We start from the raw sequence: 25,256 nt of genomic DNA on the forward strand, positions 1-25,256 counted from the left end.
TGTCATCTCCAGAAACACCCGAAGAATTGATGTGGTGGTGTTTGCAATGGCGACAGCACTGCCAGGCTTGTCTGGGATAGCAGGCAGCTGGGTTGCTTTCAGCCCCATGGCCACTTGGCTCAGGGGTCATTGCAGAAAGGCTCTGCAGTCAGGCCTGCGAGGACTGTGAGCAAATCGGGTCTGACAGAAAGGCTGAGGAGAAGGGGCAGGAGGAAGGGAGCTAAAATCCCCTCAGCCCTCCACCAGGGAGACTAACACTGCCTGCTGCTGCATTGCCATGGCCCTGCAGGCGCAGCCCCATGCGTGCACGGAGGAGGAAGGACGCAAACTCTGGGACTCCTTGTGCAAGAAGTGCCAGCAGAAGGCAAGGGCAAAAGTGGCATCCTCAAAGGCTTGGAAAGAAGAGTGAGAGCAATGGGAGGCCCAGGTGCTGCAGGCAGTGAAAAACAATGAGGAAAAGAGTATTCCTGTCCTGTGGGGAGCCAAGGTGGGAAGGTCCCTACGCCCTAGGAGCGTGGGGGCTGACTGTCCTGTGTGGGGCTGTACCAGTTCTCTGCTGCCCAGTGACACCTCCTGTGCTCACCCCTCTCTCTCTGTGCAGGGCTTCTGCATTCGTGGCACTCCAGAGTGGTGGGGAGAGGGCAGAAAAGGGCCATCCGTGGAGGCTGAGGAGAGCCCAGAGGACAAGCTGAGTCTTTGCTGTTTGGAGTCCTCACTTCTGAAAAGGTGAGTGTAGGCCAGCTTCAGGCCAGACCTGGGCCAGCTGGGGGCTGGTGACCCAGCTGTGGGTGGGGGAAGCAAATCCCAGAGCCACGGGGCTGGACATGGACAGCATCCTCTCCTTTCTCATACCGTGGGAATGGCACGGGTCAGTCCCCGATGCCAGGTCCCTCTCTGCAGCCCCAAGCACAGCTGGCACTGAGGGGGCTGTGGGGTCGAATGGGACCATGGCAGTGGGAGCAACTGGGAGAGGGGAGAGGCAGGAGGGTCTTGGTTGAGATGTGAGACTTTGTCCTTGCTGCGATAGCAGCCTTTCCCCATTACCCAGTGGGCTTTGTGAGGAGCAGTGACCTGCCTCCTCAACAAGGTAGAGGGAAAAGCCCACTACTGTGGTGGCAAGGAGGATAAGGATCCTCAGGTAAGGATCTCCAAACATGCCTGGTGTTTGCCCCTGCCCAGCAGTGCCCTTCCTTTGAGTCCCCACAGCCCCTGGGCAAAGAGGGTCTTTTCCCAACAGCCCTCATGGCACGGAGAGCAGCAGGCTGGGATTGCATTGCATGGACCATGGGCCTGCTCTCTCCAGACAGAAGCAGATCCCACCACATGTGTCCTGCCTAGACTCGCAGTGGTGCTCTGCACCTCACTGTGCATACAAGACTACAGAGCTTTGTGTTCAACTCCTCAGCCCTGCGGAGCAGATCTGGTCCACATTGGCAAGTGCCAGGAGAGCCTCTCTGGCACAAAGGCTCCCGAGAGAGATGTCCAGCAAGAGCCTCCTCCAGCATGACGAGCGCCAGTGCCGGCCAGCCAGGCTGTTAACACCAATGCTTTCGTCTGTTCAGTAAAGCCCCATCTGCACACCACTGGGTCTGATGCTGTGGGTCTTTCCTCGGTAGCTGTGAAATCTGCACTTGGCAGTGGGTGAGCTTTGGTGCGGCAGGGAAAGGCCACTGTAGGAAGCAGGGCTGGAGCTTCAGTCCTGCTCCAAGGGCAGCCCTCTCCCAAGGCTGTGCTGTACCAGCTTGACTGTAGCCCCGCTCTTCGTGGCCCTTGCACCTCCTGGTCTCTGGCAGTGTGCCCTGCTGTAGCTGTACATCTCTGCTGAGGAGGGGATTTTCCATGGGTGGAGAGGAGGGAGGAGGAGGAGGAGCAGTGCTGGGCACTCAGGGGAGCAGAGCTGCAGGGGAAGCATCCAGGGGCTTGCACAGCCTGGGCGCTGCGGGGCACCCAGGCCAGCACTGTCAGGGGTACCCAGAGCTGTGCAGCCACCACCCTGTGCCATGGGACAATGAAATCCCAGGCAGGAACTGTGCCTGGGGAGAGGGAAGCTACAGGGGGCAGCTTTTCAGCTGGGTAGCTTGACTCTGCCAAAGCTCTCTGCTCTATGGAGCTGCCTTTCATCCGCATCTGGAGCATCCCACCACCTGCCACTTTGAAACCACAGGCTCACTCCTACGGCATGGCTTACTTGAGGACAGTGCTCAGCCAGAGCTCTGTCGCCTTCTGCAAACTGCAGAGAAACAGCATCACACCGCTGCTACAAGCCCTTGGGACAGGCAGGGCTGACTAAATACTTCTGCTCCGGGCAGGGAGTCACGGAGACAGGACAAAGCTTCATGGGGCAGGATTGGGACTGCAGAAGTTATAGCTTCCTCTCTCCTGTGAGAGGGGCGGCTTCTTTCCCTTTTCTTTCTTCTTTTCCTCTCTTAAGGGACACAAAAGTCCTTCCAGTTGCTACGTGTGGAAAAGGGGCATCTGCCCCGCAGCGGTCCTGTGTTGCACCACCCTCACGAAGCAGGCTGTGTGTGTGTAGGTGGGGCTGCAGCGATGTTCACAAGGGGAAACCCTGCTCAAACCGCTCCTCCTATTTCTCCAGAAGAGACCAGCTCCCTCTTTACCAGCCAGGTACACTTGGAAATGTGGGAGCCTTTGCCATGCTCTGCGCCCAGTTGGGCCCAGGCCTAGCCCACAGTACACATGCACCCTCTCTTCGTTGTACTGCAGCAGCTGCCCCAGATGTAGCAGTCACAAGGAGATGAAGTCGGCAGAAAGCTTGCACAGCCCTGGAGCTATCTTTTGGTGACATTTTCTTCCCAATGGCTTGGGACTTAGTGAATGTGCTCTCCCTCAGAGACAGGTCATGTTAACTCCAAGCTGAGGGCACAGGAGGTGGGCGCAAGAGTTACGCGGGAAGTGCCAGTGAGGGTAAGTCAGGCTGTAGCCCTCATTCCTGCTGACGGTACACTGCTCTGCCTGCAGGGCCCATGCTCCTGCTGGACAGCTGACCTCGGGAAAGCCCAAACCTCTGGGATTATGTTTGTCTCTCAAGATGCAAAGCATCTTCCTTGCAGAAGCAGAAGACATCAGGCTGATGCTTCTGCTCCCCACCACTCCTGGAGTGCCCCTTTCCCCTGCTGGTGCCTGCCTGCTGCTGTGCTGATGCACCCAGCAACACCTGCAGCAGCTACAGGCAATGGTCACCGTCTTGCTTTTGTTGAAGCTTGGCTTTCTGGTGACCAGTGTTTCTGTCTAACAGCTTAGGGTTTAGTTGGCTCTGTGCCCCCAGCAAATAAGAACAAACCTCCCAGAGAAGTCAGGAGTTTGGGCCTGCCCCTTGAACTAGACTGCCCTGGACATGACCAGGAGCTCTGCTGTTGTCCAGGAAAGCAAGAAGACCCAGGAAGGCCATGGCCAAAGAGGTTTGAGCCCTGGCAGGACGTCCATTGTGAAGGGAACACTGGTCGCATGGTTGGGGTGGTCTCTGTGCAGCCCAGGGTACTTTTGGGACGTCACCTCTGAGCTACTGTGGCTGCCCTGTCCTCCCTGCAGCTCCCCTCAGCAGAGCCCAGCTCCCCCTAGGCTGCTGCTCAGCAGGTGCACAAGGCACAGAGGCTTGGCCGTGCTGTTGGCCTCTTTTGGGATCTTTCTTTTGGGGCTGGCAGCAACTTCGCATGCTGAATCCCAAAGGTACTTTATCTCTCCCATACTCCTGCCAGGCTCACTTGGCTGATGGGGATGCCGTGGGTCTGTGGCCAGTGGGCTGGGTGCCCCATGGGGGTGCAGGGCTCTTTGGGAGTGCCAAGACACCTCGCTGCTTCTTCCTCAGTGTCCTCCTGCAGCAGATGTGAGCTGTTCTTCAAAATGTCCTGCAGGCTGGGACTGTGCAAGGGAGCAGTGGTGGTTGGTGGGGTTTTGCCAACAGTCACGTCTCAAGCAGAAGAGGCGTGCGTTGAAAGTGGGTAAGGGGAAAGGCCTCTGAAAAGCTGAGGCTGGGTGACCAAGAATGGTAAGGATGCGATTTTCCCCAGGGGAGTATATCAGCTTCCAAGGTTTTGGGCAGGTCCCAGTTCATAAAGGAAGAGTCTCTCTGGGACTCAACTGACCGCACACTGCCCAGATGCCTGTGTGCAGCTGATCAGGCAGAGGTGGTACAAAGAAGGACCTCTCCCTCTGCGAAAGGAAGCCATTTATTACAGAAAAGCAGAAAGCTGGTACAATTGTACAAGAGCCACAGTGAAATAGCTTCTTTTTTTTTTTTTCTTTTTCTGGGCAAATACGACATTATCATGTCACTATTTATTAAGCTTTTTAAAAGCTAGTATTAGAATAAGCAGTAATAGGAACTACGTTACTAGACAAACATTGGCAAAGCTCTGGCAACAGTTGGCATCTGTGACAGAAAGAAAAGATGTAATTATGTGGTAGATTCTCAACAGGTTTTTGCACAATCAGTCTGAAGAACCATACTGCTTATGTCAAATTTGACATGACAGCAAGAATCGGGCTGTCAACATGCACACTATATTGCAGCAGCTTGTTGACTTCAGTACTTCAATGGTCCTAGTTAGAATGAGGAAATCTTGGTGACCCACTGCAGTTTCTAAACAGCTTTAGTGGGTACAAATGTGAGCAGCTACCAAAAGAGAGGAGCACAAGGGAGAAGCCTCAAGTGAGGGACCTCAATAGGCCGGAGAAATGGGCCGCCAGGAACATGATGAAGTTCAACAAGGAAAATTGCAAAGTCCTGCCCCTGGGGAGGAACAACCCCAGGCACCAGTATATGCTGGGGGCCGACCGACTGGGAAGCAGCTCTGCAGAGAAGGCTGTTGAGGATGCTGGTGGACAAGTTGAACTTGAGCTAGCAATGTGCCCTTGCCGCAAAAAGGACTACTGATGTCCTGGGCCGCATTAGGAGGAGTGTCGCCAGCAGGTTGAGGGAGGTGATCCTTCCCCTCTGCTTAGTATTGGTGAGGCCACACCTGGAGCACTGTGCCTAGTTCTGGGCTCCCCAGCACAAGAGAGGCATGGACATACTGGAGAGAGTACAACAGACAGCCATGAAGATGATTAAGGGACTGGAGCATCTCTCCCATGAGGAAAGGCTGAGAGAGCCGGGACTGCTCAACCTGGAGAAGGGGATCAGGTGGGACCTCATCAATGTGTATCAATACCCAAAGGGAGGGTGCAAAAAGGATGGAGACAGGCTCTTTCCAGTGGTTCCCAGTGCAGGACCAGAGGCAATGGGCACAATCTGAAACACGGTAGGTTCCTTCAGAGCATCAGAAAGCATTTTTTTACTGTGAAGGTGACAGAGTGCTGGCAGAGCCTGCCCACGGAGGTTGTGGAGTCTCCATCCATGGAGATATTCAAAAACCATCTGGATATGGTCCTGGGCAGCCTAGGTGTCCCTGCTCGAGCAGGGGGTTGGATGACATGACCTCCAGAGGTCACTTCCAACCTCAAGCTTACTGTGATCCTGCGCTGCCTCCTTCTTCAGGAAGCACATTCTTGCTACCCCTCATGCCAGCACTCGCACTTTGGCAGCTGCATGACAAGGTGGAGCTTAACTAAGCTAAAGACTAATTTGCCAAAAAAACCCCAAGTTTCTAACTCACTACACTGTTGCACACCTGAGCTTGCTTAGGAGATGTTTTGGACTGTACTCCTGGGGACAGAACTGCCTCCATGGGCAGAAACCTGCATTTAAGATGATTCAATGTGTCCGCAAAACCATAGCCCCATTTGCAGCAGAGGTGAAGACAGTCACCACCACTCCCAAAATCAAGCTGTGGCTCTACCTTTTTGGATGAGAAAAGAGACAATTTGGCTGAAAAATTCACAAAAATCTCCCCACCATTGAAAAAAAGCAGTGTTTTGACCATTTGCACCAGCACCAGCAGGGATGTAAACAAGAATGGCCCCTGTTGTGTTTCCAACCAGTGGTTCCACTCTGGTAGTGCTGAAACAACTCAGAATATGCCATCAGCTTAAAGAGCAGAGGAATTGAAAGTACAAGTGTCCAAACTGTTCCATGATTTATCCAAGTAGTTTGTAATTGTTGACTTCCTTCTGCAATTGCCATTTTCAGCAATTTGTTCTCTCCAGGTGGTGATGTCCTTTAATTAAAATCAATTTTATGACATCCTACAGGTGTACACATGATGAAATATATATATATGAAACTGCCTAATTTTTTTTGGGGGGGGGCATAGACTACAGAAAGGGCATTAAAAAAAAATCTTAAGGCTGCCCTATAATATCACTGAACAAAAAATGAGCAAAGCATTTTAGTGTCCACAGGCCCAGGTAAGAGTAAACCATCATCTAAAGATGTCTCTTTTAAGAAGGTCTTTTCTCTGTGATACAGCAAATGGAGTTTGGTGTGGGTTCTGGATGCCACACAGAGCAAAAGATTGAGAGATATCTCCTTTTGTGCGGGGACAGGGTGGATGCCAAACACAATTCTCCTTTCTAGGCCTGAGAAGTGTTGGATGCTGTCAAGAACAATGACATCTTCTAAAACATTCTCCACTAGCCCCAAGACCAACCTCACCCTGCATTTCCTTATTTGTCTTTTTAGCTCAGGTTCCAGTATCTGACTGAACACCCAGGCTGCATGCTGTGTACTGCACAGGATTGCGGTGTCTTTGATGGGATAGCCTTGCTGGATGTAGCTGTTGCACTGCCTGGTCACGTACTCTGCCATTTCAAATGTTCCCATATTTTTTTCTATTATGTAGTCACCTGACAAAGAATGGGCACATTCAGCCTGTTTAAACAACTCTTCCAGCACCTCATAGGGCATATCTGTGTTATGTTCTTGGAGGATTTCCTCCATGAGATTAAACATGACATTGTATATTTGCTTGGCATTACAGACCACTTTGGTCAACCATTCCTGAGGATATAGTTCTGAAAACTTAAGACCACAACCGTATGGGTGAGTAGACTGGAAGAAATCCAGGAAGACCCAGAAAATGCCACTTTTTTTCTTGACTAGCTCCTGGGCACATTGGTGCCAGTTTTCTTCAGGACGAAAATTCTGAGCTTCATCAACTACAATGTGTTTCACTTCTGGGAAGTCCCCATTTAAGAAGGCAACATGTGTCACAGACCGGCAGATGTCATTCCTAAAAAAAAAAGAAACCAAAACCCCCCAAAACCATATGGTAAATAAAAAGAAGATGCAAGCAGACAAATCCATATTGACTGCCTCCATTTCTCAGTGAGTTTTTGCTTGGAGGGCTATTGCTGCTCGCTGTCTAAAAATGCAAAGCTTCCTATTTCAGCTGCAGCATGCTCTACCATTTTCCGGGTGGAAACATTTATTCCAGTGGATTGGCTGTTTTCTATCCTAGGAGGAGGCTCAGGCCCACCCTTCCTCCATGGGGACCCCATGGCAAGGCTCCCCAGGGACGTCCCTCTGCCTTGCTCTCCCCAGCCCAGGGAAGGCAGCGTGGTGCCCGAGCTCCCGTGGGAAGGACGGGTACCCTTTTCTCCCCAGGATGAGCAGGGACTGGCAGCACTTCTGCCTGCCAAGGCCAGGACCTGCTGTTTGGGCACTGCTGGGCCCGAGCTGGGCTGCGACTCCCTGATGCAAGGTGCCTTGTCCAGCGTGGTGGCCTTGGTGACCTCTCCGTGCTGACACAAGTGGAAACACAGCGAGAACAGGACTGGGGAACTGCTCTGCCTGAAATCCTCTACCAAAAGGGGAGCAGTTTCTGTTCTCCTTGCCTAGATGGCCCAGGTCCAAGAGCCAGCTCCTAACACAGCTGCACAAGAGCTTGCATCAGGCCCAGCACAGGCAGTGTGGAGACAGAAAGGCAGGTGGGTAGTTTTGGTGTCAGCATCAGCTGTGATAGCCTGTGAAACTAAGGCCATCGTCTTTTGAAGGTCTAACACCATCCAGCAATCACTGAACATGGGATTCTCCCTGCAGTCAGTGAACGCTGGATCTGGGCCAGAGCTCAGCTCAATAATACTTTCAATATTAACACCTTTATTGGGATTATTATTGTATGTTTGTGTCAGCCAAAGTTATATATTTGGCAAACATATGAAAGCAGCAGGGCTTGTGCTGTATGTACAGAAGATGGAATGAAAGAAAGAAAAAAGAGGAAATACACATTACTGCTTACCCCACAAACTTCTTCACAAATGTAGAGTATCTCTTTTGTGGAACAGTGAAAAATGTTTCTTATTCTCTCAATGATCTTCAAAGCCACGATTGTTTTCCCTGTTCCAGGAACACCAAGGACACACTGGTCCTTGGCTTTGTGCAGGTTCTTGGAGAGCAGCTCATACTGTTTGAGAGTGAGAAGGTTGAAAATCTCACAGCCAAGATGGTCACTTAAGTAGAACTTAAAGCACAGCACAACAATCACAAGTGCACACAGGAATGCGGGGATGTCCCTGGAAGTGAGGATGTAATTTTCTGGGTACAAGCTGCCATAACCACATGGGTTTTTTTGGTTCTCTTGCTGGAAAATGTCATCCTCTGCAACTTCCATCTGGTTCTCTGTGCCATTCAGGTGCAGTATTTGGGGAATCACACACACTTTTGAAGCATATCCCCCATCATTGACTAGTTTCTGCTTTAATGCATAAGCAGTTTCTCTTGAGTTTTCAGACTCAGCAGAAGGGGCGTCCTTGACTACTGTATACAATACTGGCTACACATTTTCAGCTACTAAGAGAGCATCACACACAACATCCTGTTTTCTCCGCAATCCAATGTCAACAGCCCAACTCCTTGAAAATATCAGTACCCCCTTGTTAAGTGGATGGATTTGTTTTTTCATTAAATCCTCTAATCCAGGATACTCTGAGAATAGGTCGGTGCAGATGGTTTCTGGCTTCCATTTGATTTCACTAGAACCCACTAGAAAAAAGAAAAAATGAGAAAAACAAAATACAGAAAATAATTTACTCAACACTCCAGTTACTGGAGGAATATATTATACCATGAGGTCATCAAAGTAAATGATTTAGTGTGAGTAAAAACTTCAGCATTCCCATGATACCTGGTGGTAAATCTGTAAGGATTTTTTAAATGAATAAAAGAGATATAAACTCCATGCTTCAGGCATGCCTGACTTCTAAATGGAATAAGAAAAAGTCTCTTTGGAGGGATCTGCCTCCTTTCTATCTCCCTTCTCATTATTTAGGTAGGTATTCCTCTGACCTCTGATATTGCTGCCACAGTGAGAGACTGGTGCTGGAACCAGATGGAGCAGCTCACTTGCAGCATCTCCTACACTCCTGACTGGTTAAACACAATGCATATAACAAGGAAAAAGGCACCTAGGAGCATCATCAGTCTCCTGATGTATAGATACACATTCCTATTAAACAGAGGGGAATACATGAAGATACTTCTCATCCCAACGCTAAACCTGGTGCTCCTCCAAAATAACAAGTAACAGTGATTTTAAAAAATACTAACACAAATCATCTCTTAACTTTACAGGTTAAAATTACACCTATGCACATTGATAACACACAGACAAACCTCAAGGGCAAGCATACATTTACACTGACTGTGTCACAGCCTTCCATTTAAAAAACACATTCTCATCAAGAAACAAATGAATATCCTTGTACCAAAACACTATTAACCAGTCAGGAAATCAATCATCTGAGAGTAATCCTGAAAACAGATGTGAAAAGATAGCAAAATTACAAAAATTAATTAGAAAAAATAGCAATTAATATATACATCCATAGGTCACAATTTGGAAAAAAAATAATCCATGGACTATGTTTAATGAGAAAGTATCTGTTTGCTACTGATTGGAGTGGTTCTGATACTGCACAAGAACCTGGAATGCCAGGTCTCTCCCATGTGTCTCAGAGCTTGACCTAAAGCCACAGCCCTCCTCTGCAGGAACATAGGATTTACATTGCCCTTGGCTACTTCTGTTCCCTTGTCTTTCAGGGCTTGGTATGTGGGAGTATCTGTTGCTCAGCAACCACCGCTGCTTTTATAGTGTTTCTGAAATAATCAGTCTTCACCTAAAAACTAAAAGCACAACAAGGTTCTCCACCCCTGCATGGTAAGGACTAAGCTTTACTTTCCCTTGTGTGTTCCAGCCTGAAGTTCCCCTGTAGCAGTGAGTAGGGCAGCAGAATTAACTTATTGGGTGAGATAAATGTCTAAGCCGATCAGACACCTGACACCCAAATACTTGGCGCTTAGCCCTGCAGACCAGCAATACAGCACTGCTAGTACCAAGCCATAGGGAGTGTACTGAGTTTGCAAGGCCTCAGGTCTGGGGCTTGTCTGGTTGCTTTGTCTGAATTTTTGCTGACCCGTTTGGAGCTTTGTTTTTACTTGTTTGCCTGTAATAGCATTTTTTTCTGATAACCAGGTGGCTGTGGATAACAACCATCAATTTATACAGGTCTTCTGCACAGGATGAAATCCTTCTGCCTATAACATGATGATGCAGAGTGCGGAAATACAGGTCTGGTAGGACAGCAGAGGTCTTGAGATGTGGGATACAGGATGCAGGGCTGAATTCAGGTGTGGGGCAGTGAGAGACAGAGCACAGGAGATCCCAAGGCCAGAAACAGCTCTCAGAAGGTCAGATAAAGAAATGCAGCTCCAGAGCTGAGCAAAACTGGTTTTAAGGGTAACACAGAACAAGCATCTAACTTCTGTGAAATGTGCCATGTTTACTAAACTCCAATGAAGCAGTGAACTTGCAGACCAGTGAAGAAAGAACAAGGTGTAAAACTGCATTAGCAAACCTACAGCATGTGACCCCAAGTGGATCCAGAAGCAGGAGACAGAAACCATCAGCATCAACTACGTACTCCTGATGAAAGAACCGGGGATGCTGACAACTCACCCTAACAACTCCTAGCAGACTGGAGCCATCAACAGCAGGATCCTGAGTGACGGTGGAAGGCTGAGTGTAACGCCAGGAACAGTGATGGATACTAGGAAATGTGCAGGTAACTTTATTATTATTATTATTATTATTATTATTATTATTATTATTATTATTATTACTTTTTTCACAGTGGTATTCATTTATTGTCCTTTTCTTTCTTTATCTGTAATAACTAGACCTTGACTAATGATAATTCTTTGATTAGACTGCTTAGTTATGCTAGAAATAAATTATTCTCTCTCTTTTTTGTCCATAACAAGACTTTTGAGTATAACAGAGGGAAGACAGTGCTCAAACCCCTGGGACACTAGGTATATTCTCAGCAGTTGTGTGCATTAGGGATTATACTTGGTGACAAAAACGGGAGAAGAGATCAAAACACCTGAAAAATCAGAGAAATCAACATTCTTGGAGCAACTGCATCTTTTAAATATCCTAGCAGTTGTTTGCCTAAAATCTTGTATTTATATCACGTTACCTTCCTAGAAGTTCTGTCAAATACAATCTTAAATTCAAAAAAATATCCAGAAAAAATGGCTTACCTGGGTAGACGCATTCTCGGAGTTCAGATGCACACTGGAGACCAGCTTTTGAATAAACTGGCTTGATAAGAGGAGGACCATTTGCTAAGCTGAGCTCATTCTCAAATTTATCAGCCAGATCTGAAAGATCTTGGGGGAAGAAAGAAGTATGTTATACCCATCAAAATCCTTCCATATGAACTTTTAAAACCCAGCACTAAAAAGTAAGTAAAATGATCAATTTAAAACCTCCCCTCTCAATCCTACTCAAGAAAACGCTGCCTACGTAGTTAAGAATGGCAGTATTCTGTCAAACCAACAGGATCTTGATTTGCTATAGAAGAGGGAGGGCTCACAGCATAGATGGCTTTACAGTTCAAAGGCTAGATCTAGACCCCATGTGGGATGAGTTTGTTGGGACCCTGGTGCACAGGTGAAAGACACCTGACATGCCAGTTCAGCACACCAGCATGCTACAGGAACCACCTACGTGTACCACGAGTCACTTCAGTAGATGCACATCTCCAAAAGCCCTTGCTGTTGTTCCCCTCCCACATCAACATCAGCCTCTCTGGCTTTTGTGTGACTGTGTCCTTTGAAGACACCAGACATTCCAGCTCTAAGTGCAGACCAGGGCCACAGGAGAGGTTTCACACAAGGCCAGAGCCACCTGGCATGCCGGGGTTCCGCTGGTCCTGGAGGTCCCCTTTGACTAGTATATGCCTTGCTCATGCGGTCACTGCCATGGATACACACTCAAGGGAAATCTGTGTTACAGGGAACCTGTAGGAAAGGAGGATTAGTTTCACCTTAAGAGTGAAAAACTCTTATTCAAATCTGTGGTGAGAATAAACTCTCTAGGACTCTCTCTGACATGTCTTGTGGGGTGATGGAACAAAATGCAGGACATAACTTTTTCAGGGGAAGGATTTCACAATGAAGCGGGACAACATGCCTTAAAACAAGCAAAGCCTTGCACCCCTGCTCCTTTAGAACAGCCTTTAACAACGACGAAGCCACACCAGGTGTGCAAAGTGACGTTTCGGTAGATATCCGAAATGTGTGTGAGCCTCAGAAAGGGGAAATGGTTAGCAGCCTGATGAATACTGAGCATTGCTTGCTGAGCTGCAGATTTGAAAGGATTTTCCTCAACCTCAGGCTGATCTCTGAAGAGACGACTGGCCAGGTTTTAGTAGCTACCCTAGTGTGGCTGACTTCATTACAGATGTTATTAGTACTTGATAAGGGGAAGGAGAGGAAAAGTTGCAGGTCAGTTTGATACCACCATTACAGCTAAAATGATTATTTTACTTCAGTGCTGGCATGCAACTTGTGCCGGGATGCTGGATCTACGCAGATGAAACCAGGGCACAGAGGTTAAATGTTGCTAGTGCATCAAGCGCTGCAGATTTCACTCCATGGGGATCAGTACCAGTAAGGCCTTTTTTATTTTTCAAAATAACCCCCTTTTAGGCACCTAAAGGGGCCAGATTTCCACCAGGCCACCACTCCCTCCTAAGCATCTTAACAGACAAAGCCAGCTTCAAAATTTTTCTGCAATTCTCATTAATAGAAGCTCCTGGGCGATTTTGAATGTTTCCACTTCATTTAGGGGCATATGGGATCCCTCGGAAGGCTTATTTGAGTTGGGAGTGCTTCAAAAAGTCCTCCTGAACCAGTTCAGAGAGTAATGATTCACAGAACGGTTCGCCGTTGGAGGCCAGTTACCATACTGTCACCCCCAGTGCCTGTGACTGTGCCATGAGCCAAAGGCCCTTTTCTAGGTTTGGTGAGAACACAGGGCAAAAGAAGTTGGTCTTTCCTCCTGAAAGCTTACAAACCAAGGCAGAAATTAAGTTGGCGCTAAGGTAAATGCAGATATTTACCTGGGTCTGCAGCTGTCATGAGCTCTGTCCATTTCCCGATGCCCAGTCTTTCGATCATGTCACCTGTCACTATCCAGGATTCAGGGTTATCATAGCAAACAGCGCAGCAAAACAGTTCAACTCGCACAGCACATACATAGCCCTGCAAGCCTTCTGCTTTGTCATAAATGCTCAGGACGTAAGTCTTAAAATGCACACCAGCCTGAGAGCCGCAGAAGTGATGGATGGGCATTGAGCTCATGGTATCAGCTACTGTTTTTTCTAAAGCTTCCTTCCCCACTTTACCATGGCTTCCAATGACTTTACTGCTGTCATCCACTCCAAAAAATAAATAACCACCCTGAGTGTTTGCAAAGGCAGAGACATAATTTGGAAGGGTTTTTCTGATGTATTCCAAGATATTCTCTGTAGAGAAGTTCTTAAATTCAATATGTGTTGTCTCTGTGAAATCCAGGACCTCCCCAACAATCAGTTTGTCTCTCTTTAAAAACCTGGCAGTGGCATCTTGGAAGTTGCACTCCTCGGTGTTCAGAGGGGTCTCCTTTGCTCCCCCATCAAAATTCAGCAGAGCTTTCTCAGCGCTTGGCCCATTCTCATCATGGCACTTGGCACAGCTTTCCTTCCTCCTCAGAAATCCAGCAACGTCGCTTGAATTCATAGGGACAACCAAAGTGAAAGACCTACGGGACAAACCAGTGCTCAGGCTACAGATACGCGGCTTTGTGGCTGCACTTCTCTGCTCTGGACCTCCACAGTTCCATGTTTTAACAAAAAGCAGCAAGTGACTGCTGCTGCATCCATGTGAAGTATCCGCTGGTCTTGGTGCTGTCCACGGACCCCCCGAGGCTCTGCTCAATGTCCAGACCAATGCCGTGCTCCTGAAAGCAGTAGTTCTTATCTTCGCTCTCCATCCTCACTACTCCTCCTCCTGAATTCAGCAATGCGCACACGGCTATAGAAAGCTCCTTTTGTTGCCTTTTCTGATTGTGAGAGGTCTTCTTTCCGGGTCTCTCTCCTAAAACTATTTTCCCAATATCTACCACCACATTGGGATAGTTCGTTTTCAAGTTAATCAGCAGCTGCCCTTCTTGTCTGGCCATCCTGCTCCTGAAATGATAAATTATTAAAAACACCTCACCATTGATTATACACGGCAGTGTGACAAAGGAAACCATACGCCTTTGGCTTAGGCTTACACGCTAGATTTAATAAACTGGAAAATAAAAATCATTACTTGCAACACACAAGCAAATCAAAGACAGGCTATTGCAAAGACACCCGCAGACGTCATGTCAAGTAAGCTAATTTATTGGGCTCTTTTGCATATCGGGCTCTAAGTTACCCTGAAGCTACGTACAAGCCATATCCCAGATACCTCGGGCAGGCAGCCGCGGGCCGTTTAGGGCAGCAGTTCCGACCGACTCCCCATCGCGGGGAGGCCTGGGCCCCCCCCGCCCGCGGCCGGCAGAGCCGAGGAGCCCGGCGAGACCCCGCGCCGCAGGCAGAGCCCTCCGGGGCGGGCGGGGGCCGGCTGCCCGCCCCCCTCCCCCGCAGGACTGCAGAGCGGAGCCAGGCGCCCCCCCGGGAACTGCGCGGCCGGGCCGGGGGGGTGCCCCGCTCGACAGGGCCGTCGCAAATGGCGGCGGGGCTGTCCCCGGCACCTCTGCCCGCGCCGGGCTGGGCCCGGGGCTCGGTGCGGCGCTCCGCCTCCCCCCCGCGCCCGTTCCCGGACAGCGCTGGGCACCGGCCGAGGGGACTGCAAGTCAGTGGTTGTGGAGAACGGGCCCGGGCCCGGCCCTGCCTTCCCGGGGGGACGCGGGCGCAGGGCCGGGGGAGCGGTGAGTCCCGGCGCCGCGCGGCTCCTCCCGCCGCTCCCGCCCGCTGCCAACCTCCCGCCAGCGGCCCGGCCCCGCCCCGCAGACACCGGGCGCTGTATTTCAAATAGTTTTAATTTTAAAAATATTCTATTCAGTGCTAAAATAACTTTCCACTTCCGCGCGCGGCCGCGCCTTCGGCTTCGCCAGGCTCGATCACAGACTCGGCGGGACATGCAGTGGCGGCGGGGGAGGCCGGGGGCTGGCGGCAGGAGCACGGGGCTGGGGGGGCTGCCTGGGAGGGGGGAAAGGGGGGGGGGGGGGAAGCCGGCACCCTGCCGCATCCTTCCCCATCCCGGGGACTGGGGGGGTACCTCGGCCGGGCGCAGGGGTTCCCCCGACTCTCGGGGGGCCGGGGCAGCCGCGAGGGGAGCAGGCTGCAGACCCTGCCGGGATGGGGGTCTGCCCCGCGGGGGCTTCGCCAGCACCCGGCGGCAGAGCGGGGGCAGGCCGGCGGCACCTGCCCTCCTCGGGGGGGGGGGGGAGGGGGGGCGCTCCCGGCTCTCCCAACACCAATGGCTTGAACTAGCAGCTTATTGCACAGCGTCCCAGCGGATCCCTGCCGCGGCTGGGCAGGACTCGGCCTCTCCCCCCCGCCCACCTCCTGCCGGCGCTCTCAAAGGAGGGAGCGGACAGATCACTTCGCAGGTGGAAGGCGGCTCTCCCGGGAGGGCGGGCAGGCGGGCCCGAAGCAGGCAAACGGCTTCTGCCAGTGCCCCGGGCGCCAGGGAGAGCAGGGAGTCCCGCAGACAACTCCCCCCGCGCAGGCAGACGGCCCGCCCACCCGCCAGAGACCCCCACGCTACAGAACAGGTCAGCAGGGAGAGAGGGAGCCAATAAATAGAGGCGAAATTTGCAGGTTCTGGTGGCAGCCCTATCCGCCCCGGGGGAGCGCAGGCTGTCTCGGCCGGGGCTGGTGGGAGGCTCCTGCCCCGGAGAGCAGGGCAGGGCAGGGCAGCTGGATGGCGAGTGGTGGGAGCACCCGTCCCTGGGGAAGGGGCGGGCTGGAGGGAAGCTCCCCGTCCCCCAGGGGAGGGCAGGCGGCTCTGCGAGGGGCTGGCGAAGGCGCTCTCCCCAGGGATGGGCAGGCTAGCTCTCCGAGGCCGTGTGGCACACAGAGTTCTGATCGGCACAAAATCTCTTCAGAGGCGGCGCACCAGAGTCCTCCTCCTCTTCAGTTACCTGCAAGAGCCGGAGGTAGAGGTCATGGGCAGTGACGGGAGCTCAGTGTGCCCACCAAGCCACGTGGACCTAGACAAGGCTGTGTCGAACTGTGGGGACACCCCAGGCTTTCATCTGTGAGGAAGCCCCAGGGCACCAGGAGTGAGAATCCACTTCAGCCCTGGAGTTGACTAGAACTGCTTCTTTACTCCACCTCCACATCCTTTCTTCACACTTTTAACACCTGAACTGAACCAGGGGACAGCTCAGGAAGCCAGAAGGTTTGGGGAGCTCCTGGAGGGTACTTTGGGACTGCAGAGCAAGTCCATCTCTCCAGATATTTCTGCTACAAGGGGCAGCAACAAGGGTGAAAGGGCCAAGCTGGCTCCATGTGCGTTTAGTCATGGTTTCAATGCCCCTTCACTTACCTGAGTCTCAAGGGGCACTGGCTCTTCCTTTGTGAGAGTGGGAGGCTCATCTGCAACTTCTGAGGAAGGCAGGGAGGGCTCTGGGGAGAACAGAAGGGTTAACGAAACTGCCCACCCGGGAGCACCAGGGTACCCAGCTCAGTGCTGAGCCACAAGAGACCTCCAGCAGAAGACAAGTCTCCGCTGCCCTGTCCACTTCCAGCAGTACCTCAGTCACCCACCGAACAAGCAACAGCTCTGGCAGGGCCTTCCCCAGGCCCAGCCATCCACTTCCTCCCTTCCCACCCCAGCACCCACCTTCCAGCGTCTCCTGCCCCAGGGTGGGTGGCTGCGAGTCGTCCGTGCGGAAGTCAGACGTGTGGGCAGGACTCATGGACTCACTCTGCTGGGGACTGGGGCTGGAGTTGGGGCTGCTGTCCACCTTGAGCTGGTAGACATCTGACAGGGAGCTCTGGTTGCTGTTCTCATCTGCAGAAACAGCACCTAGTGAAGAAGAGCACCTTGACCCAGGGGCACAGGCAGCCGAGCGCAGCACTGAGAGCCAGGGTCTTAGGGAGAAGGAAGAGCACAGTCAGAGGCAGTCCAAGTACAGGGGATTCACCGTCACTGATCAACTTAAGTGCTGCCAGGCACAGGACTCCCCGCCAGGACACAGCTGGCATCAGATACATGCCACAGGAGAGGGGGTGCTTCTGCCCAGGGAATGAGTCTGAGCAGACAGAGAGTGACCCTGGGCTATTCAGAAAGAATGAGCAGAAGGCACAGGGGTAATACAAAGCGCTGTGCCGACAAATTGTATGTCTGCAGCTTGCGAGGGCCCCAGGCATTCAAGGACAGGAGACCTCTTGCCTGTGTACCAGGCTTTTGTACCTCTTCCATTTGTGGGGCTGCAATCTGACAGCAGCATCAATGCTCAGCACCTGCCTCTGGACAGGGAGGCAATCCCGGCACACATCTTTTCCAAGTAAAGTGGTCCCAAACTGCAGACCTGCAATGCTAACCTTCTCACCGCATCTACTGGAAGTGCCAACACAGTCCCCAATTTTCCTTGGCTGCACCAAGAGCTGAGTGGAGAGGCTGGGGACAGGCATACGCTCTGCTCCAGCAGCAAGCCCATGTGCTGCCTGAGCCTTGCTTGACTCCACCACAGAGCCCGGCCTGCCTGTGGCTGGCTGCGGTGCGCCGGTACCAAGAGCAAGATCAAGGAGATCCTCTGCCCTTTCATCCTAAGGTCCATACAAATCACTGCTGAAAGCAGCAGGCTCAGCTGCAGGCAGCTACTGGCCTCTCCCCAGCAGGGACCACAAAGTGGGAATGGAACCCCCACTCCTCCAGTTCCCCAGGAAGCTTCCTACAGGAGGATCCCAGAAACAGACAATTAAAATTCTTTCTGACAGCAAAAATGAACAGTTTCAGCAGGGACAGTCCAGAATTGGATCAGCACAACCCTGCACTGAAGACGCACACTGCTCTTCCCAATACACGCAGTATACATAAGCCAGCAACATCTCAGCTTCTATAAGGCCTTGAAGTCTTTCCCCAGCTTGAAGGGGGCTCAGCCAGACTCACCTTGGAACTCCAGGAGAAGAGAGGAGTTGGCAGAGGTGTCGGCTGGGAAGCCATTGGGTTCTCGGGCAGTGCTGCTACTTGATTTGGATTTCTCTTTCTTGAGGAGAAAAGGAAAAGCAGAAATACACGGTTAGAGGAGCCCAGCACTGGCAAGAGAATGCAGAGGTGCACAAACTGCTCCAGAGAAGCCACTCCCCTTTCTCTCTCCCAGCAGCCCAGAGGGGTGTGCTCATGCAGGCCTTTTCCCTTTCCTTTTTGGGCACTTTTCTAACTGAGAGGCAAAACTTCAGCTGTGAAGGCCTCAGAATCAGGAGTACAAGGGGAAGTTGACCCCTATCTAGGAGTACCACCAAATAAAAACAAGTCCTCCAGGGATTAAGGCAAAAAGGATCACAGGCAGCGAGAGGGGATCATTCAAGAGCATGTGAGGTCAGGTGCAAGGGAGAAAAACGGTACGGATCCACCATCACGGCCACATTGCTGCAGGGCAACAGCAGATGGAGGTCCGTGGGAGACGTTACAGTCCAGGCTGCACTGAGGCATGACCCCCAGGCAGAGGCCCGACCCCGCTGCAGAAGCCAGGGGAAGAAGGAGCAGGGAGCCCCAGGCCTCTCCCCTGCAGAACGACTGAGGCGAGCTGCTCAGCCGGGGCTGGGGGCGGCAGCGCCCGGCTCGTCTCCGGCCCCCCGCCGCGGAGCGGGCCGGGCCCGGGGCGGCCCTGAGGAGAAGGGCCCGGCCCCGCGCGGTACCCACCTCCTTGCTGTCCGCCACCGGCACCCACTTGAATATCCGCAGGGAAGTGTCGCCTACCGTCACCCACTTCTTCTCCCTGCGCGGACACAGCCGTTAACGGCGCCGAGCCCCTCCCCCCCCCCAGGAGCCGAGGCCGGGAGAAGCCGGGCCCGGGGCTACCCTGGCAACAAGCCCCTCCCGCACGGCTCCGATTGGCCCGGGGTAACGCCAATCCAAAGCACCGCTGCAGCCCGCCCCTTCACCCCGCCATCCTCGTCGTGATTGGTCGGGCCGCCCGCCGATCACCGGCGCTTCCGGTCCCCTCCGCACCCCCGAGCAGACGGAGCGAGCTAATTGGCTGCTGCCTCGCTATCCCCGCCCACTACCCGACACAGCACGCTGATTGGATACTCGCTACCGGAGCACCTCCACCGGCACCCGTGTGGAGCGGTGATTGGCTGCACGCCGGGCAGGCCCCACCCCCCCGCAGCCCCGCCTCTCACCATCTGCGGACGCGCTCGATGGCCGCCATCACTTTTTTGATGTCATCCTTGGCGCGGCTGCGGGTCTCGGCGCGCACCGAGCGGCCCGACATGGCGCCCGCAGCCCCGGCAGCCCCGGCTCCGCAGCACCCGCCGCCTCTCTCCGCGCATGCGCGCGCCCCGCCCCCGCCCTGCGCGTCCTGCGTCACCGCGCTCGCCACGCCCGGAGGAAGGACGCGGGGGGAGGGGGGGTGACGGAGAGCGACGGCGCGTACTGCGCCTGCGCCGCTCGCCCCGCCCTCCCGCGGACAAGGAGGCGGTGCGTCGCCGGCACCGCCATCTTATGTCGGGTCAAGTCCCGCCCAGTGCTAAGCACTACCCGGCGGCCTCTAGTCCGCGTCGTGCTCATGGCCGTCGTACGTGACCTGAACTGCCCGACCCGGATGGAAGGAGCCCTGCGGGCAGCAGCATTAAAGCTCTGCCTGCTTCCGCGCACCAGAAGGCCCACCGTTTAGCATCGCAGATTGAGCTGGGGCAGCTCCTCTGCAAAAAAACCCAAACAAACCACACACCAAAAGCCCCTTTTCTAAGCCCAGAAAAGCACACTGGTCCCATCTGAGCAATCACCCCCACGGGATAGCAATGAGACAGCAGGTGGGGACGAGCCCTTGGAAGAGAAAGGCACAACCGCGTCACCCCTCCGTTGCCCCCCACCTTCCCCAAGTAGACGCAGCGCCCAGCTCTCTGTCGCCAGTCAGAAAGCACGCAAGGAAGGCCCTGGGCACGCAGTCTGCATGCTCTTTTATTACAAGTTGTTCAGTGTTATTAAAAAAAATAATCCCCAAAGGCAGAACACAGCTGTCTGTGAGCGTAGAGAGCTGCGACGTGCCACAGTGGGGGAAGGATTAGTGCTTCTTGCCATAGATTGCGGCCAGCGCTTTGCGGGCACTGGAGATCTGCTGCTCCAGCCTCTCTCGGGTGGCTTTGTTCCCAGTTTTTTTCAGCATGGTCTCCATCTCCTCCACCACTGCCCGATGACCAGCAGTGTTGTGGAAGATGCGGATGGCCCGGTCCCCACACGACACCAGGTAGCGGCTGTTAGTGTCAAAAGCCAAGTCTGTTATACACTGTCCGTGCACGGCGAGAAAGCGCTCCTCCTCCTCTCCTCTTCTCGTGTTGTACACAACAATGTCTGTGCCGCTAGAGATGGCGACGACACGAGCATCAGGGGACAGGGCGATTCGACAAGGCTCCATCACCTCACACTTCCCCGTCAGAAGCAGGTATGGATCCTGTTGCTTCTTATATTCCACATCTGTGTCCCAGAACTTCCACGTCCCATCCTTCGAAACAGTCGCCATCCTGCAGCCAGGAGACAGAGCACAGGTGAGTGCAAGGAAATCGGGCAGCACCTCTTCCCCTGCCACACCTGCGAATCCTTTGTGGACAGAGAGCTCTTTTAGGAAGTACAAATCTGTACACACATACAGTCCTCGTCCTCTTTGCAGAGCACGGATGGCAGTCACCCCCAGGAGGAAATCCAGAGGGAATACACAGGTGGCACAAGCCAGTCGGGGTTTTGCCGCCCTGGGTTCCCAGGAGAGCACGCATGGCAGTGTTCCCCACACTGCACAGGGGTGCAGCCCGCCTGTGGAGGCTGCTGGCATACACCGGAAGGGGTAAGCTCACGTGGCCTGAGGGCGAGTCAGGGTGTACTGCTTCAGGCAGCGGGTAACACACACTTACCTCCTTGAGTCATTAGAGAAGGAGAAGGAATGTACGCCAGCGGTGTGGCCTTTCAACTCAAAAGCCCTGACCACCTCCCGGAAGTCTCCATTCTTGCCAAAACATACCTCCCACACCTTCACATCAGGGGTAAAGCCACAGGATGCCACAAACCTGGGTGAACAAACAAGAAGAGACATAGGGCATCTGTTACAGAGCACCTACTCCGGCCGGGCCGCGGGGCCAGCCCTACAGAGCTCTCCTCTGGCCACCTGAGCAAGGCAGGGGCCAGGGGCAGCCCTTCCAGGCAGAGGGGCGCCTAAGATAGGGCTCTGTGAAGGTAAAGCCATCCACACGCCTATGTTCGAATCTTTGCTTTGGTCAGCTGAAGAAGTTTCCACTTTTCACTGAAGCCAGGCTGGTAAAGGGAATGCTAAGGAAGGCCACCAAGGACCAGAACAACTTAGGAATGAGAAACTCACAGGCCAAAGCAAAAAACCTAAATGCTTTTGATCCCCAAACGCACTGAGCTTGGAGCATGGCAAGTCTTCCTGCAGCCACAAGTTAGAGACAGAGTGAGGAACAAGATTTTCCTGATAAACCCAGTAACAAAGATTTTAATTTTATAATTAACCTTTAAAAGGTAACAAACAAGTTAGAAATGCTGTTTGCTTTTCATACGCCGCTTGTGTTGTCCCACCTGTGCTATCTGAGGCCAACGCTGTTCTCCTCAGCTCTTCAGGAGATGATTAATAGGAACAGCAGTGCTGAGGCAAAACGGCAACCCACCGAGTGTCTGAGACTACAGAGGTGAGAGTCAGCGCTCCTGGAGGGGCTGCTCTCGGGGGCCGGAATGCCTTTTTAAAATGTGGAACCCTCAAAAATTGCATTAAAATAACAGTTAACTGCTGATGGTCGGAACTGATGACGTCCTCTCGGAAGGAGCAAGGTTCCTGTTGGCTCCTGTGGCTTCCCACTCTGCAGCAGGAGCAGCCTGGAATACCTCAGGCCTCTCACCTCCCACAGGGCGACACCGTGGCATAGGCGTTGTTCATCTGGTTAGTGTTAATACTGGCCAGGACTTCACCCTTCGGACTCCATATCAGGATGGTAGTGTCACTGGAAGCTGTCATGATAAACTTTCCTGGAGGAAAAAGACAAAGATCAGGAAATGTCCCAGGCCTAATGCTGCCACAGACTTATCAAAGGCCTAGGACAGTCCCTAAGCAGGGCGACCTCTCCCTGAACCCAGACAGTGAAGAAAACCAAACGCAGCACCAAAATCCAGGGAGTGTCAATCTCCTGGGACAAAGCAAAGAGCAGTATCAGAAGACTTGGCTCCTGGTTATGCCTTAATGCACCCTTGGCTTCAGCAGCCATCAGTGGACACTCAGAGACCAGGCATGCTTCTCACCCCAGCACCCTTCACACCCCACTTGCAGAGCTCAGCACTAAGCTGGTACCACAGGAGTAACGCAGCAGACTCTGTCTTCCCCAGATGATTAAAACACAACTCGAGGTATCTGTAGCTTTCAAGTCTCAGATGGTGACAGGTAGCCGACTACAAGTCACACTACTATTAACCATGATTATTGGTTGTGTCAGCATTTTGGACTCCTGCTTGTTTCCACTTGCAATGCTTTCCCCTTTTCCGTGTCAGCCCGGACAGGGAGCTGCCTGTTAACCTTTCAGCTACTTGTTACAGGTTTCAGTTTTCACTTTCACAGCTGAACAAAGGTCTCGGTTAACATTTTCTCTGCTCTCCTGTTACAGAGGTGAACTCACATCCACCCACTTCCAACTGCCCACTGTCACATACCTGAAGCATTAATCCATCAAGCCCTCACCACTAACACATCCCCCCCCAGCCTCTGTTCTAGAAGACCCCAGAAGTCCAAGATAGACCACATTAACTCACTAGAGAGATTTTTGACTGGTTAAAGAGAGACGAGTGGGCCAGAGAACAGCGATCCTCTCAATATTGAGACCAGACCTCTTTGCAACAGCGTCCCTGAAAATGTAAATTGAGAGACTGTGCATATTGGGGAGCTAGTTCTGAGCTTACAAGAATATAATCTGTCTGAAAATGACATCTTTCAGTTCACTCAGCAGTAAACAAAGGCTAAAAAGTGACACCTAAGAGACTACAGAGAATCAGGTACCGGTGCAGAAATGGGCCTTGAGAATGCCCAAAACTCCAACACTTTCAACCCAGCAGCTCTGGCTTTTCAAGAAAATCAAAGCCGATCTCAAGCTTCAACAAGTGAACAGCTCATTTCCATACCTGTCTCTGCAATTCCTATGTTAATGACAGGAGCCTTGTGCTTCTTTGGGAAGTCCCCTGAAGTTGCAGTGAAGGTGAAGCTGCCATCATCCTTCTTAGTCATTTTATAGACACGAATAGTCTCGCCATTCGCCAGCCAAACGATGAATGCCCTGTGGAAGGACAGACGCTCTGAACTGTTAAGAAACAGTTTACCTCAGCTCAGCCTAGCGACAACAGGTAAACTAATAGGTCATTCAGTGGCACCTGGGGAAATGGATACAGTGGCAGATCAACAGCTGTACACTTTACAACAGCACTAGGTTCTCTCCCTGTGTTAGCTCAAGTGCAACGCTGAATGGAAAAGAACAGAATTTATTACTCCATATCTGTAAACGAGATCCCTTCCTCTCTCTTAAAAGAGGCCACTTCAGAAAGTGCCAAGGCATGCTTTTCCACCAACGTTCCCCGCCAGCAAGAGCTCTCTCCCCAGTCCCCAGAGTGGCTCAGCAACTCAACCCTGCTGCAGGGCCTGCTGACAAAGACCTTAACAAGCACCCTCCACAGGCACAGCAAGCTGGGCACTAGGATATCTGCCCTGAGAACCACGTTAAAATGCCAGCTGTTTTCATGAGAGGCCATGAATCAGCGGTACCATTAAGACCCCGTGAAGGATGTCGCCTCCGTGCAGCCCAGAGGACACATCACTGACCCCGGCCGAGGCTTGCGCTGTGTGACCGGCAGCTCTGTCCACAGGACGTCCTGGTGCCTATACGCCCCAACCGGTCCCTGGGCTGGGAGTGGGTGAGGTGTGGTGAGGCCTGGCCCTACCGTGAGTCAGGGCTGAGGCGGACAAGCTCGGCGTGGTCCAGCCCCACGTTGGCGCGCAGGCAGCGGTGCTCGCGCGCCGTGAAGTCCCGGGTGCTCCACAGTCGGATCGTGCGGTCGTCAGCGCACGACGCCAGGTACTTGCCGTTGCTGCTGAAGTCCAGGCAGGAGACGGAGCCGCTGTGGCCCTATGGAGAGAGCGCGGTCACAGCGGGGAGGAGGAGGCGGAATAGGAGAAGGGGGGGGGGGGGGCCCTGGCGGGGCAGGAGGCGCCGAGCCCGGCGGGATTACCGGCACCGGGGCACACACGGTACCTTGAGGGCGGCGACCAGCAGCCGGTGGGCGAAGCTGTGCTGCTGCGGTTTGTCCCGCCGGGCCCGCGCCGGCAGCTTCGCCTTGCGGTGCTCCTCCGGCCTGGCGGCGGCGTCGCCGTTCGTCCTGGGGCCTGCGGGGAGCGGAGGCTCGGCTCGGCTCAGCTGCGCGCCGCCCGGCCCCGGTCCCCCCCACCCCCGCCATACCCGCGGTACTCACCGTCCGGTGGGGCGGCGGGCAGGCCCCGCGGGGCGGCGCGGCGCAGCGCGGCCGCCAGCAGCAGCAGGATGAGGAGGAGGGCGAGGGCGCCCGGCAGCACCGACCCGCCGAGCGCCGCCGCCTCCATCTTCCCGCCGCCACCTCAGCGGGGCGGCGCCGACCGCCCCCGCTCCGCCCGGCGCGCCCCGGCGCGCATGCGCGACAGTGGGGGCACGCACCGCTCCACGCTGCTCCCCCTGCGAGCTCCGCGCAGGGCGGCCCCTGGCGGCGGGGGGTGGCACTGCCCCGCTGCGGGCCTGCTCTCGCCCTCGCCCTGCCCGCCCCTGCCCTCACCCTGCGGCCTCCCCCAGCCCTGCCC

General features: G+C 53.3%; 4 protein-coding genes across 11 annotated transcripts; all 4 read right to left on the reverse strand.

The window, feature by feature from the left end:
- Positions 1–4,271: 4,271 nt before the first annotated feature.
- LOC142033283 (schlafen family member 11-like) lies at positions 4,272–7,387 on the reverse strand. The gene is made up of 2 exons (XM_075033166.1): positions 7,377–7,387; positions 4,272–7,130 (listed from the first exon to the last, which is right to left on the reverse strand). The coding sequence occupies exons 1-2, from the start codon at positions 7,385–7,387 to the stop codon at positions 6,260–6,262; spliced, it is 882 nt and encodes a 293-aa protein (XP_074889267.1). The 3' UTR covers positions 4,272–6,259.
- Positions 7,388–7,994: 607 nt separating this feature from the next.
- On the reverse strand, positions 7,995–15,111 carry LOC142032942 (schlafen family member 11-like). Its single transcript, XM_075032350.1, is given in 5 exon segments — positions 7,995–8,881; positions 11,441–11,569; positions 13,306–14,087; positions 14,089–14,412; positions 14,681–15,111. Coding segments are annotated over 4 exon segments (2,082 nt in total). The 5' UTR covers positions 14,406–14,412; positions 14,681–15,111; the 3' UTR covers positions 7,995–8,027.
- A 125-nt stretch (positions 15,112–15,236) lies between these two features.
- Positions 15,237–19,738, reverse strand: BCL7B (BAF chromatin remodeling complex subunit BCL7B). Of its 2 annotated transcripts, none has more exons than XM_075032352.1 (6): positions 19,573–19,738; positions 19,091–19,166; positions 18,338–18,434; positions 17,066–17,236; positions 16,769–16,848; positions 15,237–16,361 (listed from the first exon to the last, which is right to left on the reverse strand). In XM_075032352.1, the coding sequence occupies exons 1-6, from the start codon at positions 19,662–19,664 to the stop codon at positions 16,269–16,271; spliced, it is 609 nt and encodes a 202-aa protein (XP_074888453.1). In that variant the 5' UTR covers positions 19,665–19,738; the 3' UTR covers positions 15,237–16,268. The 2 variants fall into 2 exon arrangements, with proteins under 2 accessions (XP_074888453.1, XP_074888452.1); XM_075032351.1 differs by having other exon boundaries at positions 17,066–17,251; positions 19,573–19,737.
- Positions 19,739–20,334: 596 nt separating this feature from the next.
- TBL2 (transducin beta like 2) lies at positions 20,335–25,055 on the reverse strand. Of its 7 annotated transcripts, XM_075032360.1 has the most exons (8): positions 24,899–25,055; positions 24,682–24,812; positions 24,371–24,555; positions 23,852–23,893; positions 23,561–23,712; positions 22,294–22,420; positions 21,298–21,450; positions 20,335–20,913 (listed from the first exon to the last, which is right to left on the reverse strand). In XM_075032360.1, the coding sequence occupies exons 1-8, from the start codon at positions 25,023–25,025 to the stop codon at positions 20,457–20,459; spliced, it is 1,374 nt and encodes a 457-aa protein (XP_074888461.1). In that variant the 5' UTR covers positions 25,026–25,055; the 3' UTR covers positions 20,335–20,456. The 7 variants fall into 7 exon arrangements, with proteins under 7 accessions (XP_074888461.1, XP_074888454.1, XP_074888459.1 ...); XM_075032353.1 differs by lacking the exon at positions 23,852–23,893; XM_075032358.1 differs by lacking the exons at positions 23,852–23,893; positions 24,682–24,812.
- Positions 25,056–25,256: the final 201 nt, after the last annotated feature.

This window comes from Buteo buteo, chromosome 7 (genome assembly GCF_964188355.1).
Source record: "Buteo buteo chromosome 7, bButBut1.hap1.1, whole genome shotgun sequence".
NCBI lineage: Eukaryota > Metazoa > Chordata > Aves > Accipitriformes > Accipitridae > Buteo > Buteo buteo.